This window comes from Panthera pardus, unplaced genomic scaffold (assembly GCF_024362965.1).
Source record: "Panthera pardus isolate Hobbes unplaced genomic scaffold, ASM2436296v1 HiC_scaffold_16, whole genome shotgun sequence".
Classification (NCBI taxonomy): Eukaryota; Metazoa; Chordata; class Mammalia; order Carnivora; family Felidae; genus Panthera; species Panthera pardus.
In genome coordinates this window covers 459,177-475,545 of record NW_026526721.1, presented here as the reverse complement: position 1 = coordinate 475,545, position 16,369 = coordinate 459,177, and the positions used below count along the sequence as shown (strand labels likewise).

Below are 16,369 nucleotides of genomic sequence, written 5' to 3'. Positions count from 1 at the left end.
GTCATCCCCTTCCCCGGGCCAAAATCCCACGAGCCTGCAGGGTCCAAGGAGGCAGGGCTCTCGCTGGTGCAGAACTTGGGGAAAATAGGTTTTCCCAAAAGGGGTAGATGAAAACAGCTGTAACATTTAAATGTGACATTCATGTGAAAATTATACTAACATGTCAAGGGAACATCATTCCACCAAGAAAAAAAAAGTCACAGAAAATGAAGAAAAACTAAAGGTGACGTTCACACCAGAAGCCCTGACAGAACCAAAAGGAACAAATGCAGAGAAAGCTCCCTTTCCTCAGCCATCTTCGAAAGGAACCACATTCAACATGGTGTTTGACTTGTAGAAGGAGCCATGCAGACCCGCATGGAAAGATACTCTCCCACGAGAGATCCCCGCCTGCTGTCTGCTTCACTTCTTGAGACTGGCAGGAGCCCTCACCTCGGCCGCTCGTGGCAGGCAGACCTCCCAGTCGTCATCATATTTGACTTGTTTGTGGTATTTCTTCCACAGGAAGGTTTAACGGTTTATGCGGCTAACTGGGCCATCCCTCCTGGTGAAATCCCTGTATTTCCTCATGCCTGGCAGTCCAGCATCCAGGGCCGAGGCTTCAGGCCTCTGCCGGGCCTCCCCGACCACACCTGCTGGGGAACTGGGACCCTGCTCCTTACCGAGCCCACGCGTGGAGTTTCACAGGCCCGGAGCCTGTGTGGGCAGGATGCCATCAGATGCCACCCTAGGAAAGCCAAGATATCGGGGTGCAGTTACTGCCCTGGCCTGGCTTACAGACACCATGCTACAGGTGAGTCGTGCTGCCAGAGCTCAGGTGGGGGTCCCCACAGCCCTGCTCATACTCCCAGCACCACTCCTGCTGGGCTGGACAAATGACCCAGGCCACAAGCAGCTTCCCTGGAGGTGGGCATGGGGTCCATTTTCAACCCTCGACCACCACAGGCTGATCCTGCCAAAGACCCACCTGCCTCCCTCTGGAAGACAGCAGGGCCTTTCCAAATTCCCTGCTACAGCCTACGGACCTGACAAAGACGGGGGTCCCCTGGCTTGTCAGCAGGGGTGGGGAGGTACCACCCAGGCCCTAGGGTACTCCCGCTCCACAGACCCAAGAAGCTGCCCTTGACTTACCCACTAAGGGCTGCCAAGGAGGGGCCGGCCATGTGGTGCAGGAAGCCGGAGGCAGGTGGGGGGATGGTGGCTGGGACCACTGGGGGCCACATGGAGTAACCCGCCGGGGAGGCCTGCAGCCGGGCTGGGGGTGCATAGTGGTGGTGGTGATGCACGGAGGGCGGCTTCTGCCTCTGGGCTCACAGGAGGACAGGGGTAACCCGCTGTGGGTACTCAGCACAGTACACACACTGGCCCGTTTCTACAGGGACAAAGGCTGCTCCCTGGGTCCACCTTTTTCCCTTTGCCTGCTTTCTAACTAAGGGGAGGGGGGGCGGTCAGAGCCCAGGATTGGCATCAAAGAGAAGAAGGGTAGAGGGAGTTGGGGTGGAGGGGTAGAGGAGGGGGATGGAGGAAGAGAAGGAGGGGGGGGCAAGGGAAAGATAGGAAGAAAGAAGGGAAGGGAGGGGAGAAGCCCAGGCTCCAGCAGAGCTCACCCGGCTCTACGAGACAGCTTTCTGGGCCCCAAAATGCAGAACTCATCCCGCATCTGGGTGGGACTGGGAGCAGGGGGTATTCACAAGCGGGTCATGGACCCAGGAGTCAGAAATGTGCTTCTCAGAGTTGCACAGATACACAGACTTCCAGAAGAAAAGCCACCCAGGTCCTCTGGCTTTGCTTTGGCCTGTCTCCTTTGCCCTGGTGCCCGTCCCCAGCCGAGCCTACCTGTGGGGTGGAATGCAGAGGGGGGGCCTGTGATCCCCCAGAGGGCAGGGCTTTGAGCATCAGGTTTTGCATAATGATCTGGTGCATCTGTGCATTCTGCATCAGCATCATCTCCACCATGTCTGAAGGAGAGGCGGGAGAGGCTCTGTCATTCACATACTGCATGCAGATTCTCAGGCCACTCCTGAGAACAAAGCCTTAGAGCATCCCGTTTGTTGAGACAGATGCAGCTCTCTATCAGCAAGAAGCCCTTTCAGCACAGGTGTCTTTGTGCAGGGCTCGGCCGGGGGGGGGGGGGGGGGGGGGGGGGGTGCGTGTTCTGAGGTGTGAAGCTTCTAGGTTGGAGGATGTATGTGCTTTAACATGTACGGGGCGCCTAGATGGCTCAGTCCGTTAAGCGTCCGACTTCAGCTCAGGTCATGATCTCACAGTCCATGAGTTCAAGCCCCACGTCAGGCTCTGTGCTGACGGCTCGGAGCCTGGAGCCTGCTTCAGATCCTGTGTCTCCCCCTCTCTCTGCCCTTCCCCCACTCATGCTGTGTGTGTGTGTGTGTGTGTGTGTGTGTGTGTGTGTCTCAAAAATAAACAAACATTAGAAAAATTAAAAATAAGATAAAATGTCGCACGTGTCCAGTTGGGATCCCGAGAGGCTGCTCCACTTTGCACCCCTCCTATCGGCTTCTTCACGTCCACCTGTGCTGCATGGTGGCCTCCAAAAGGTGTGTCCACGTTCTAATCCCCAAGACCTCTGAATGTGACCTTATTTAGAAAAGGGTCTTAAAAAAAAAAAAAAAGGATCTTTGCAGGTGTAATAAGAATCTTGAGATCATCCTGAATTATCCAGGTAGGCACTAAATTCAAGGACAAGTGTTTTCACAAAGAGAGGCAGAGGAGGTTTGAGACAGCAGAGGAGAGGCCACGTGGAGATGAGGCAGAGAAGGGAGCCACGCGGCCAGGCCAGGACTGCCTAGCGCCACTGCTGGATGGACCCTCCCCTGGAATCTCTGGAGGGAGCCTGGCCGCGTGGCCACCTGGATTTCAGAATTCTGGTCTCCAGAGTGAGAGAAAGTACATTTCTATTGTTTTAAGCCCCCAGGCCTGTGGTTCTTCTTACAGCCACCCCAAGAAACGAACACATTCACCATTTCTGGATACTATGAAACAGGTGCGTCTTTGTCAGTGTGAGAGGTAAACATGAGTTCTTTCACAGCAGCCAGGCCCTAGAAATGAGGCAGCCCCAGGCTCTGTCGGCCTCCCTACAGACAGTCCCAGAAACCACTCACATTCCCAGTCAAAGCAGAGGGGCCTGGCGGCCTGGGGCGGGGGCTCCTGCAGGTGTGGCAGGACTGGGGTGGGCAGCAGGCAGCAGTCCTTTTGGGCTAGCCAGGCCTCAGTAATCACATGAGCCAATTCCTCAAAATACATCTTTCTCTCTCTCTAGACACATCCTGTTGGTTGTGCTTCTCTGGAGACCCTTGACTGACAGATTTTGCCCCAGGCCTGGGAGCAATGGGGGTGGGGCAGAGACCCAGATTCCCATGGCAACAAAGCTGTGGGAACTCTTATGCCTGCAAGATAAGAAAGTGGAGAGGCTGAGTCTGGCAGCTCCATTCTGGGCAAAGACCCTTGAGGGGACCCATGTGAGTTTGGGCCTGGGCAGCCCCATTCTGAGGCAATAAGCTTCCCACCACCTTCAGGGAAGCTTCCCCAACCAGCCCTGGGATTCCCTCCCACTGAGGAAAGATTGGAGGAGAAGAGTCCAGAAAGGGCCTCACACCATGTTATTGCCTGAGGATAAGGGACACACATCAGTGTTGCAGGGAGCTAGGGTCTTCACCAATGGCACAGGGCCAAATTGATACCCATGACAAGAGATAACACCAATCCCTAACTCATAGTACACAAAATCTATTCCAGGGGGGTCATAAATCTAAATGAGAAAAGGAAACAAAACTGTAGAAGAACATCTCCATGACCTTTAGTGGGTAAAGATTTCTTAAACAGGACAGAAAAGGCACTAATTCATAAAGGAAAAAGCCTTAAAAACATGTTCATCCAAAGACACGACGAAGAAAGGGAAAGGCAGGCCACAAAAAGACTTAACGTCTGCTTTACATGTATCAAAAAGGATCCATGTTAGAATACATGAACCAATGAGAGAGGCAGATGACCTGAAAGAAAAATGGGCAAAATACTTGAATGGGAACTTCATGAAAAGGATGTTTACAGCCAATAAATATATGACAAGATAACATGCAAATTAAAATCAGAATGAGCTACCATGACCTGCCCACCATGACATTCCCTCCTATGAAGTGTAAACAGATACTACCACTTTGGAAAATTGTCTGGCAGTATTTCCTAACCCAAACATCTCATCCCTAGGCATGTGCCCCCAGAAATGTACATGCCCATTCACCACAAGATAAGACCGTGTGGTGGCACCAGCCAGAAAACACTGGAACACCCAACCCCAAAAGAATGGGCCCATAATTTGTGGGATAATAACATGATTGGATAGTGTGGTCAGCTGAATGATAGACCCCAACAGGTACATATCCTAATGCCTGGATCCTGTGATTTGTGTTTCATTACATGGTAAAAGGGATGTTTTTAAGAGTCTCAGGATGGAAGCAATCCAAGCATCCATTGGCAGGCGAAGGCGGTCCATCCATATGATGGAGTATTATTCAGCCTTAAAAAGGAAGGAAATTGTGACATCTGCCACAACATGATAAACCTCAGACATGTTATTCCAGGTGAAATAAGCCAGTCACAGAAGGACAAACGCTCTATGATTCCTCTCATATGAGTAATCCAATTCGAAGAGAGTAGGATGGTGGGGGCTAGGGGCTGGTAGGAAGGGGAAGTGGGGAGTTGTTCAATGGATACAGTTTCAGTTTTGCAAGGTGGAAAGTCCTACAGATCTGTTGCACAACAATGTGAATCTAGTTAACACTACTTAAACGTGTAAGATGCTAAGTTTTATGGGGTTTTTTTACAATTATTTATTTTTAATTTTTTTTAAACGTTTTTTATTTTGAGACAGAGAGAGACAGAACATGAACGGGGGAGGGTCAGAGAGAGAGGGAGACACAGAATCTATTAAGCAGGCTCCAGGCTCTGAGCTGTCAGCACAGAGCCCGAGGCGGGGCTCGAACTCACGGACTGTGAGATCATGACCTGAGCCGCAGTCGGACACCCAACCGACTGAGCCACCCAGGCACCCCTACAACTTTTTAAATTGATTAATTTTTATGAAAGAATCTTGAGATGAAGAGATTATCCTGTATTATCTGTGTTAGCCCAATGTAATCACAAGGGTCCTCAGAAAGTGTTGAGAGAAGATAACAATCTAGATCTGAATATCCAGCTAAACTGGTATTTAAGAACAAGGGGAAATTCGGGCGCCTGGGTGGCTCAGGCAGTTAAGCATCCATCCGACTCTCGATTTTGGCTCAGGTTGTGATCTGACGGTCAGTCATGGGATGAGGCCCTGTGACGGGCTCCACACTGAGTGTAGAGCCTGCTTGGGATCTGTCTCTCCCCCTCTGCCCCTCCGGGCTTGTGCTCTTTCTCAAAAATAAATAAATAAATGTTAAAAAAAAAAAAAAAAGGGGTGGGGGGAGGATAAAAACATTTGCCAGAAAGCAAACACAGAGGGAGCTTCCAGAGTCTGTTCTAAATGAACTTGGAAAGGATTTCAACATGACAGAAGTCAATTCCAGAAGGGCGGTCTGAGATTCAACAAAGGTAAGTGGAAAGACCAGGTAAGTTCAAACAGTATTTCTGTATGAAATCATACTAGGGAGTTTTCCCAGAGGACAAATAGGGAGCAGTAACAGCCGAGCCAGAGGAGGGGAGCAACGCTATTCCCGGTTCCTGTCGCTGGGGGAGAAGGAGCTCAAGATGCCACTTGCTCAACTTTGTACTAAGGCCCAATAAAGGGAACCAAAAGAAAGGAAAAAAAGCAGAATCAGACCCATAAATGCAGAGAACAGTCTGATGGTTGCTGGAGGGGAGGAGGAGTTGGGGAAAATGGGTGAAGGCAAGAGAGATACAGGCCTCCAGTTATGGGGTGAGTAAGTCATGGGAATAAAAGGCACAGTACAAGGAATACGGTCTATGATATTGCAATTTTTAAAAAGACCACCAGTTCTCCAAAGTGGTTGTTAGAGTACTTTTGAGAGTTCATATTTTTACATTCAAATACTTGATCTGGTTGAAATTTGTTTTGGTATAAGGAGTTGGAGGCCTGACATTAATTTGTCTAAATAGCTAGGCACGTATCACACATTCCATTTTTTACCACTGATTTTTTTTTATTTTTTTTTAACGTTTATTTATTTTTGAGACAGAGAGAGAGACAGAGCATGAACAGGGGAGGGTCAGAGAGAGGGAGACACAGAATCTGAAACAGGCTCCAGGCTCTGAGCTGTCAGCACAGAGCCCGACACGGGGCTCGAACTCACAGACCACTGAGATCATGACCTGAGCCGAAATCGGCCGCTTAACCGACTGAGCCACCCAGGTGCCCCTACCACTGATTTTTAATGACACCTTTTCTCTCGGAAGGCATACAGGCATTCGCACACACGTGGTTTCGCTCGGTTTGCCTTTGGAACCTGACAGACTACCACTAAGGTTCATCTGGAAAAACCAGCAAAGAGGGATGGAGAGCCCTAGCAGGATCGCCTCTGAGCGCACAGGCCGGGCCGTGCTCAGCAGCTCCTGGGCACCTTCTAGGGGCTGCAGCGTGGACAGCACCCCTGGCTGAGTCACGGGGCAGCCTCTGCGCCAGGCCCGGCACACATTACAACCTTGGATGGAGCTACGGTAACGAAACCAGTTCTCTTAGTCGCTGGGACAGAATGGAGAACACTGACCAGAGGATTCCACATGCAGGTCTGCTCCTAGACCCTCATACCATTAGTTGTCAGGGAGGAAGCTTCTGGGGGGTAAGCGTACTCACTGCTCCATTAGTGATGCGTTCATGGAAATACACGTCTGTCCGCACTCATCAGACTGGACACTTTAAATGTGTGCAATTTGTCATCTCGATAAAGTGGTTTTAATGTCAAATATTTAAAACTCATTTAAAAGGAGAAACAATTTAGCCAAGGTGTTCATATAGCTAATAATCAGATGAGCTGGGATTGGAGCCCCTTCCACTCAGTTCCTGGTTCTTGTTTTCTTCCATTGGCAATATCCATCATACGAGATAACTTTTCTTAAACTTAAAATTATTTTCATGTTGCTAATATATAGCTTCAGTTGAATAGCCAAAAGCTGACCCTAAATGACTATCCTGTTTACAAAAATATTTTTTGTTTCGATAGAGAATTTTGTAAACCCATAACAGTATTAATAGGGGACACTTACCTTCCTTTGTCAAAAAGTTTTTAATTTTGTTCACATTCAAGTTAGTCAGCATACAGTGTAGTAACGATTTCAGGAGTAGAATCCAGTGATTCATCCCCTACATATCACACCAGTGCTCATTCCAACAAGTGCCCTCAATGCCCTTTACCTATTTAGCCCATCCCCCCCGACTTCCCCTCCAGCAACCCTCAGTTTGTTCTCTGTATTGAAGAGTCTCTTATGGTTTGCCTCCCTCTCTCTTTTTATCTTGTTTTTCCTTCCCTTCCCATACGTTCATCTGTTTTGTTTCTTAAATTCCATATGAGTGAAATCATATGATATTTGTTTCTCTCTGACTGACTTACTTCACTTAGCATAATACCCTCTAGTTCCATGCACGTTATTGCAGGTGGCATGATTTCATTCTTGTTGATAACCGAGTAATACTCCATCGTGTGTGTGTGTGTGTGTGTGTGTGTGTGTGTGTGTGTGTGTGTACCACATCTTCTTTATCCACCACATCTTCTTTATCCATTCATCCATCAATGGACATTTGGGCTCTTTCCATAATTTGGCTATTGTCAATAATGCTGCTAAAAACATTGGGGTGAATGTGCCCCTTTGAGTCAGCATTTTTGAATCCTTTGGATAAATACCTGACAGTGAAATTGCTGGGTCATAAGGTTGTTCCATTTTTAATTTTTTGAGAAACCTCCATACTGTTTTCCAGAGAAGCTGTACCAGTTTGCATTCCTGGAACACTTACCTTCCTTAATACTTCCTGACCTTTGAGTGGGGAAGGCCTGGAGAGGGGGAATCTGTGCGATGAGTGGCTGCTGAGGTAGTTGTTGAATAATGGTGGCAGGAGGCTGGGGGACCTAAAAAGAGCCAGATGATTAGTTTCTTAAACGTGCCCTAGGAGAGAGTTCTACAGCATCCACCCACCCACCTAACCATCCATCTCTACCTATCCATCACCTACCCATCCACCTGCCCACCCATCCATTCACCCACAAGTCCGCCCACCTAGTTACCTACCATCCACCTGCCCGCCCACCCATCTCTCTACTCTCCCATCCATCACCCACCCATCTGCCCACCCACCCATCCATTCATTCATCCATCCATCCAAAAGGAACTTTATTATCTTTTTAAGTAGGATTCACACACAGCATGGAGTCCAACACGGCGCTTGAATTCACAGCCCTGAGATCAAGACCTGAGCTGAGATCAAGAGCTGGATGCTCAACCAACTGAGCCACCCAGGCACCCCCAAGAGGAACTTAACTGGTTAACCCAACACATTGAATAGATTGCTGAATAGATATTGAGTCCAGGTGTCACATAGGACATGGCGTGTTATAAATATTTGTATCTAGCCCCAAATTCGTATGTTGAAGTTCTAACTTCCAATGTGACCATATTTGGAGATAGCGCCTGTGAAGAGGTATACAAGGTTAAATGAGGTAATAAATGTGAGATCCTAGTCCAATGGGGCTGGTATCCTCAAAAAAGGAGGAAGGGATGGGGCGCCTGGGTGGCTCAGTCGGTTAAGTGGCCAGCTTTGGCTCAGGTCATGATCTCATGGCTCATGAGTTTGAGCCTCGCATCGGGCTCTCATCTGTCAGCACAGAGCCCGCTGCTTCAGATCCTCTGTCACCCCCTCTCTCTGCCCCTGCCCGGCTTGTGCTCACCCTTTCTCAAAAATAAACATTAAACTTTTTTTTTTTTTTTAAAGAGGAAGAAATGCTAGGGAACTCTCTGTCTGCCATGTGACAACAGTGAAATGGCAGCTGTCTGCAAGCCGGAAGAGAACTCTCTCCAGGAACCTGATTGGCTGGCACCTTGATCTTGGACATCCAGACTCCAAAACTGTGAGAAAATGAATTTCTGCTGTTTCAGCTGCCTGGTTTGTGGCACTTTGTTATGGCAGCCCTAGCAGACTAAGACATGGTCTCACGAGCCATGAGATCATGACCTGAGCCAAAGCTGGCCACTTAACCGACTGAGCCACCCAGGCGCCCCATCCCTTCCTCCTTTGTTGAGGATACCAGCCCCATTGGACTAGGATCTCACATTTATTACCTCATTTAACCTTGTATACCTCTTCACAGGCGCTATCTCCAAATATGGTCACATTGGAAGTTAGAACTTCAACATACGAATTTGGGGCTAGATACAAATATTTATAACACGCCATGTCCTATGTGATACCTGGACTCAATATCTATTCAGCAGTGACATGATTTTTAATGTTCCCCACATTTCCTGTCTTCAGTAGGCTAAGCTAATGACTGTCTGGTTTCATTAATCCTGCCTCAATAGAGGCAGCCACGGAACAGGTCATAAAAATAAGTCCTGGCTTCTCTCTTGAGTTAAAATAAATGTACAATTTCAAGCACACACTAGGTGTTGATCACGCACCAAGGACTTTTCTATTTTCTATTTTACTCTTTTCCTGCCCGAACAAGGCCCTGACCTTGTCCTTTCTTTCCCAGTTCACAGAAATGATGGCATAGAGCAGGGGCTGACAAACATTTTCTGTGGAGGGCCAGACAATAAATAGTTTTGACTCTATGGGCCATATGGCCTCAGTTGCAAACCACTCAACTCTGCCATTGTATCCTGGAGGCAGCCATAGACAGGCAAGACTGGACCAATGAAACTTCAATATGGGCACTGAGATTTGCATTTCATATCATTTTCATGTGTTACAAACTATTATTCTTCTTTTGATTTCCCCCCCCAAACATCTAAAAACATAAGACAATTCTTAGCTTACAGGTTGTACAAAAGCAGATGGCAAGCCAACTTTGGCCCATAGCCACGCTTTGCTATCCACCGCACAGTCTGATGGGACTACGCCTTCATGGCTTGGAGGACATCCTACCTCAGAGTCTCTGAATCCAGCCTCAAGGAAATTCACTGTAACAACCAAAGGCCCCTCCCGTCATCTGCTTGTCCCTGGGGCTGAGACTGAAACATGCAAGCAGGACCGGGCCCTGGTGAAGGGCAGTAAGTGTAAGTGGGTTTGAGTAGGGGGAGGCTCTTGCCCCTACACCCCCACCACCCCACCACTCCCAAAGGGAGGCTCTAGCTGCTGGGAGACCTGAAGGCGCGGGCTTAGGATATCTGGAACCTGGACACAGACAGCCCAGGGGCGAAGGGGCCTCTAGGGCCTCCATTAGCACAGGTCTCTCCCTGATCTGAATTGCCCCTTCCCATTCTCTTCCCTCAGCCATGTGCTGCCAGGGTCTTCTTCCAAAGAACAAATGCCCTCCAGGTCATGGACCCAGCCTGCTGGCACCGATAGTCTCCCTGGTCAGCAGGTCCAGAACCTTCTCAACTTGGTCCTGCACACCTCCTCGGCCTTCTCTTCTCCCTGAGGCTTTTACGTGTCATGTCCCAGATTTCTGTCCTTCCCCTGCACTCACCTGCCCTCCAACACATTCCCTTTTGCTGAAGAAAGTCAGTTCCTTTCCTTTGCTTACAACCCAGAGGCCGAATAAAGGTATGAGGTCCTCAAAATTGGACCACTCTTTTACCTTTTTAAATTCTGCCCTTGGAGCGTCTGGGTGGCTCACTGGGCGACTCTTGATCTCTGCTCAGTTCATGATCTCATGGCTCTTGGGTTCGAGCCCTGTCTAAGGCTCCGCGCTGCGCCGACAGCATGGATCCTGCTTGGGATTCTCTCTCTCCCTCGCTGGCTGCCCCTCCCCCGCTTGTGTGTGCGCTTTCTCTCAAAGTAAAGAAATAAACTTTAAAATATGTATGTATATATTGGGGCACCTGGGTGGCTCAGTTGGTTGAGTTTCTGACTTGGGCTCAGGTCATGATCTCACGGTGCGTGAGTTTGAGCCCCATGTCGGGTTCTGTGCTGACACCTCAGAGCCTGGAGCCTGCTTTGGATTCTGTGTCTCCCTCTCTCTCTCTGTCTGCCTCTGTCTCACATTCTGTCTCTCTCTTTCTCAAAAATAAATATTAAAAAAAATTAAATATGTAGGTATAAAAAATAAAATTCTGCCCTTGAAATTAGGGTCTTAGGCTCCCCTGGTCATTATGAAATTTTGAGAAAGCGTGGACACACTTCTTCCCCAAATTCAGGGCCCTCCTGATGCTGAATACTTCTGTTCTTGGTGCACAGGTTAGGACCTGGCAGTCAGGAAGGCTGAATGGAGACCCCAGCCTCTCATCTGTAATGAGGGGGATGAGACCACCCCTTCCCCAAAGCCAGTTGTCACCTGTGAGGGTTGCACAGAGGAGCCACGGAGGTCCCTGTACGGTGCCTGGGACATGGGACACGCAGCCACTCTTGGCTCCTAGCTGACCCACCCTCTTCAGAGCCCGTTCATAATGCCGCCGAGGTGGGCCTCGAGGAAGGAACTGGGCTCTGTGGGCCCCGCATCCTCCCCACGTTGGTTCCGCCCCCGGTTCATCACGAAGACTTACCGAGTGCTGGATGATGTGTGGTGGCTCCAGGGCTGGCGGGGGTGGGGAGACAGCAGGACGGATGCCCACCGGGGGCACCTCTGGGGGCAGTGCTGATCCCCAGGCTCCTCCTCTGTTCACCCCGCTCGGGGCTCGGGGCTGGGACACCTCCTCCAGGAGGTGCTGTTCCTGCAACACCAACGCAGGGCCCGCTGCACCCAGGGAGGGAGCGCCGCAGACACGCAGACACGAAGGGGGGAGACGGGGGAGGGGCGTCCCCACCCCGCCTGGCACAGCAGAGCCCACGCACAGAAGTGTGGTCCTCCGTGCGGGGCGGGCCTCAGGGCTGCCCGGCACTGCTGACCTGCCCCGCGAAGAGCACAGCCTCTCTGGGACGGGAGCCGGGCTCTGCGTGTGGGGGACACATGACGACAAAGCTTTTTGCACGGGGGGGGGGGGGGGGGGGGGGGGGAGGGGATAATGCTTCTTTCTGGCTCAGCCTGTCCGTCCATGTTTTATGAAAAAACATGAACTAGTGTCCGGCTGTGCTTTTCTCCCCGTCAACAGAGGATGTTCTCTCTTTCCAGCATCACCACAAAGCAGTATTTCATCATAACCGTCCGTGTGGATGCCATTTGCCACTTCCCACGGTCATTCCCTATTGCTGGTGCATTTAGACTGGAGGAGGCCCTTGGCCGTCTTAAAATCCCACCTCCTGTAGGAACTGGGTCCTTGGCACAGCACTTCCACCGTGGACACGTGCAACCAAAGCAGGGTTTTTCAGCTAACACTCCCGACTAGAGAACACGTGCGTGCATATCTTGCTTTCTCTTCTGTGATTAGGTGCGCAGTCTCCTGGCTGCTCAGGATCCGTCAGTCACCCACCCACAAGTCAACAGACCTCAGGGAACCAGCGTTTCCTCCAGGAAGCCCTCCCTGTGCCTCTGGCCTGGGCCCGGTAGCCCCCAGCTTCAGCCCCAGAGCTCCACGCGGCACAGGACACCGGCCTACCCGGAGTCTCTGCAGAAGGTCTTTCCTCCTCCTCAGAGCACTCAGTACAGCTGCATCCGGCCTGTCCTCATTTCCTGCAGGGAATGATCATCTTATTTCTGGAAATGAGCTGCAAGTCCTCTCGTGCAGGTTTCCACTCGGGGCCCGAGCACTGCATTGCCCCTGTCACAGAGGCTCTGCTGGACACTGGGGAGAGGGAGGAGGCCTCACTGGTCCTGGTAGTGAGCGCAATTGGGCCATGAGCCTGGCCTCCTGCCACCCGGAGCCCCGGGGGGCCCCAAGCAGCCTGGAGGCTGGTGTGGTCCACCAAGCCTCAGTAACGTCATCTGCAGCATCCTGAGGGAGGGGTCCCCCTCAAGAGGGCGTTCCGAACGAGGTCTGGTGGATCCCAGGCTGGCTCTGGCCATCCCTCCTCTGGCACAGCAGACCTATTCTCCACCCCCACCCTAACCCCCAGTGCAGAGGATGCCTATAGCAGCGTGTCCTCTGAGGGATGGGGGTTCCCCGGGAGTCCCCACTGCCCTGGCCCATTCCAGGGTTCGTTGGTCAGTGACCTGGTTTGGAAATTCCTGTCTGGATTTGAGTCCTGGGCTCTGCCTGCTGCCCTCGGAAGTTGCCTAGAGCCCCACCACCAGAGGGGCACATCCACATGATGAAGAGTAGACGATGTTTTTGCAGGGACTCCCTAGCACCTCACCCAGATGTTCCTGAACCTGGACACTGGCACCAGGCAGAGTGGTCCCCTCCCCTGGTTCCTGTGGCCTCAGTGTCTGACTATAGGCCAGTGTGGCAGATACACAGGGGTGTCTGGTCTGGGCATTTGAAGGCGTGATGACTTGACGGACAGGCTGAGCCCTGCAAACCACCCGGCCTAGAACAAGCTCAGAGCAACGTTGGTCTGATCCACATGTGGCCACTTCTGAGCAGGGCAACCGGGGCAGATTATCAGATCTCTCTGGGCCTCTATTTCCTTATCTGCAAAGTGGGAATGATGAATGTATTCCCTCTTGGGGTTTGTGTGAGGGTGTGATAAGCTATGAGGGTGTGCTCAGCAGAGCACCTGGGTGTGTGTGTGTGTGTGTGTGTGTGTGTGTGTGTGTGTGTGTGTGTGTGTGTGTTAAAGATGAAAATGAAAGCCTTTCAATTCTGAGTATGAGGGAAAAGTGTAAGGACAGTCTTGCTGTTGTCAGGAGGAGGGAAGGACCCGGGGGGAGGTCTCGTGCCTGCCTGTGTGGCTCCAAGCAGCCCGGGGCTCTTACCTGGCACAAAGTGAGGGTCCTCAGAATCCCTTTCCACATTCTCACGCTCTTGCTCCAGTTTCTGTGCCGAAAAGATCAGGACAGAAAGTGTGTGAGTGGACAGGGTCTGCGCTGCATGAGGGGCATCTGCCCCTATGCTCCCGGAATGACCTCCCCCCCGAGGGTCCAAAGGGCCCAGTGTCCCACATGGAGGTGACTGGGGACAAGACATGCTGAGCGACAGAGGTGCAGGGCAGGTGGCAAGGGTCACCTTTACTGTCGCAGGGACTGTGCAGGCTACGCTTTCTGTCCAGCGCACACACGTTCCACCTTGAAATCTAAGGGCAGGTGCTCTGATATATAGGCCCCTTCCTCTTTAAAGTTTGTTTATTTATTTTGAGGGGGGGTGGGTCAGAGAGAGAGTGGACGAGAGAGAATCCCAAACAGGCTTCATGCTGTCAGAGCAGAGCCTGATGCGGGGCTCGATCTCAAACCATGAGATCACGACCTGAGCCAACATCAAGAGTCGGGTGCTTAACCGACTGAGCCGCCCAGGCACCCCTGTATGGTCCCTTTGCAGCAGCTTTCTGAAGAGCTTGACCTAGGCCAGCTCTGTGTCCCTGACCACCTCTGATCACCCGAGCCCTGGGCTGAGCAGCACAGTCTGGGCCCATGTTGGGGTGACTCCTGCCAGCCCCTCCAAGTTGGCCCATGGGTCCCATGGAAGGAAGGGCACTGAGCTGGGTGCCTGTGAGGGCAGGCTGGCCAGGGACCAACAGAACCTGCAGGGGAGGAGAGGGTCTCAGGATGGGTCCCAGGGCCAGCCTATGAGGCTTCGGATCCTGCATCGGTCAGGGCTTGGCTTCTCTCAAACACTAAAGCTGGGAGGCTCTGCAGGGGAGTTCTGTGGGACCCTGGAAATGTTCTTGCCTGGGGGTGCAAACAACCTCCTGGCTGAGAAACTGCCAGAAGAACACAGTTGATTCTGCATAAATGCAGAGAAAAATACCCAAGAAACCATAGTCCTTCATCATGAGGCTGAAAACCATTGCAAAGCATTTTGCTTTGGAAGGAGTATACTCACAGGTATAACTTACCTTGTGTATCTGTGCTTCTTTGACAAGTTGTTAAAAACACGATTACCCCGCCTCCCCCGTCTTACCTTCTCTAAGAGTTTTAGGGTCAGGCGGGTCATTGCATCTGCCACTGAGGAGTCCAGCATTCTTGGACTGTAAGAGGAGGGACGCCACCAGGCCCAACTCCCTCCCTGGTTTTCAGGGTATCTAGAAGAAAGAACTGCTCAACTGGACAGAAGCAGCCCCAACCCTGGTGTCTTTGAAGGATTCCTGAGCTGGGCTCGGTTTACCTCCTGGAGACTGGCCTCTGCTGGAGCATGTGAGAGGGTGGCCCCATCCCCCTGGACTACAGCGTCGGGAGCCAACACCGGCATTGCCTTGGCAGTTGCTAGGCAGTGTAGACACAGGAAGGCCCCAGGTTGCTGGGTTTCCACTGAGAGTCCTTCCCAAGCCCCACGGAGGCCCCACGCAGCGGTTACCTATAAACACTGCTAATCTCCAGGTGTAGCCAGGTAGGGCTTATTGGGAAGGCAAGGAGCAGTGGCTAAGGCCAGAGGGACAGAGTGAAGTTTTGGGGGGAGGACAGTCCTGATCCACACCCCCCATGCACTGCCCCCACTCCAGAACTGAGCCCGGAAGAGTATAGGGTAGGGGACAGCTGCATCCTTCCCCATGCGCCACGGGGGCCTACCAACCCCTCATCCGTTGCAGCCTCCTGGAGGCTGGCAAGCCCCCAACCCCTTCTAGGGACCCTCAGAGCCAGATGGGAGTAAAGCCTGGACCAGGTGGGGGCACCACCTCCCTGCAGATTTCAGGAAATTCTGAGGGGCAGAAGGGGCACAAGGGAGCTGGCCAATGACATGCCTAGGGGGCTTCCCTGGTGGGGGTTCTCGGTGGGTCCACCCCACAGGCACCTAGCCATCACCTGGGAGGACACAGGGTCACGCGGAGCTACCACTGCTTCAGGCGGGGGTGTGATTCCAGCATTGGGGCTGCTCTGTGGGGACCCCAGCCCAGAGAGGGGTGGGAACACCTAGGGACAAGACCCCTGGTCAGGTCAGGAGTTGGTGGCTGGAGTGCATGTCTGGAGGGCTGAGGGTGGGGCAGGATTGCATCCAATAAGGGAAGCCTTTTATAAATGATCCTTCACACAGAAGGCAGGGCACAAAACTGATACAAGCGGCCCTTCATTTGTATGGGCTTTACATCTCAGATTTGCAAACTAATCCACCCGGCTCATGAAGTGGACATAACAGATTTGCTATTGGAGCCCGTGACAGCGATCTGGGGCTGGGGTGAGAGTGGAGTATCGGCACACTTACAGCCCCCCTCCTCAATGCAGCTTGTATCAGATGGCAAAAATCTGGCTGAAAGTCCCTTAAATTGTTTTTAAAAAACTAAAGTTACTTATTTAAAGTC

General features: G+C 51.6%; 1 protein-coding gene across 1 annotated transcript; it reads right to left on the bottom strand.

Moving 5' to 3' along the window:
* Positions 1–74: 74 nt before the first annotated feature.
* Positions 75–15,279, bottom strand: CUNH21orf58 (chromosome unknown C21orf58 homolog). Its single transcript, XM_019434708.2, has 8 exons — positions 15,037–15,279; positions 13,896–13,956; positions 12,637–12,710; positions 11,647–11,814; positions 7,964–8,075; positions 1,837–1,958; positions 1,132–1,304; positions 75–727 (listed from the first exon to the last, which is right to left on the bottom strand). The coding sequence occupies exons 1-8, from the start codon at positions 15,094–15,096 to the stop codon at positions 682–684; spliced, it is 816 nt and encodes a 271-aa protein (XP_019290253.2). The 5' UTR covers positions 15,097–15,279; the 3' UTR covers positions 75–681.
* Positions 15,280–16,369: the final 1,090 nt, after the last annotated feature.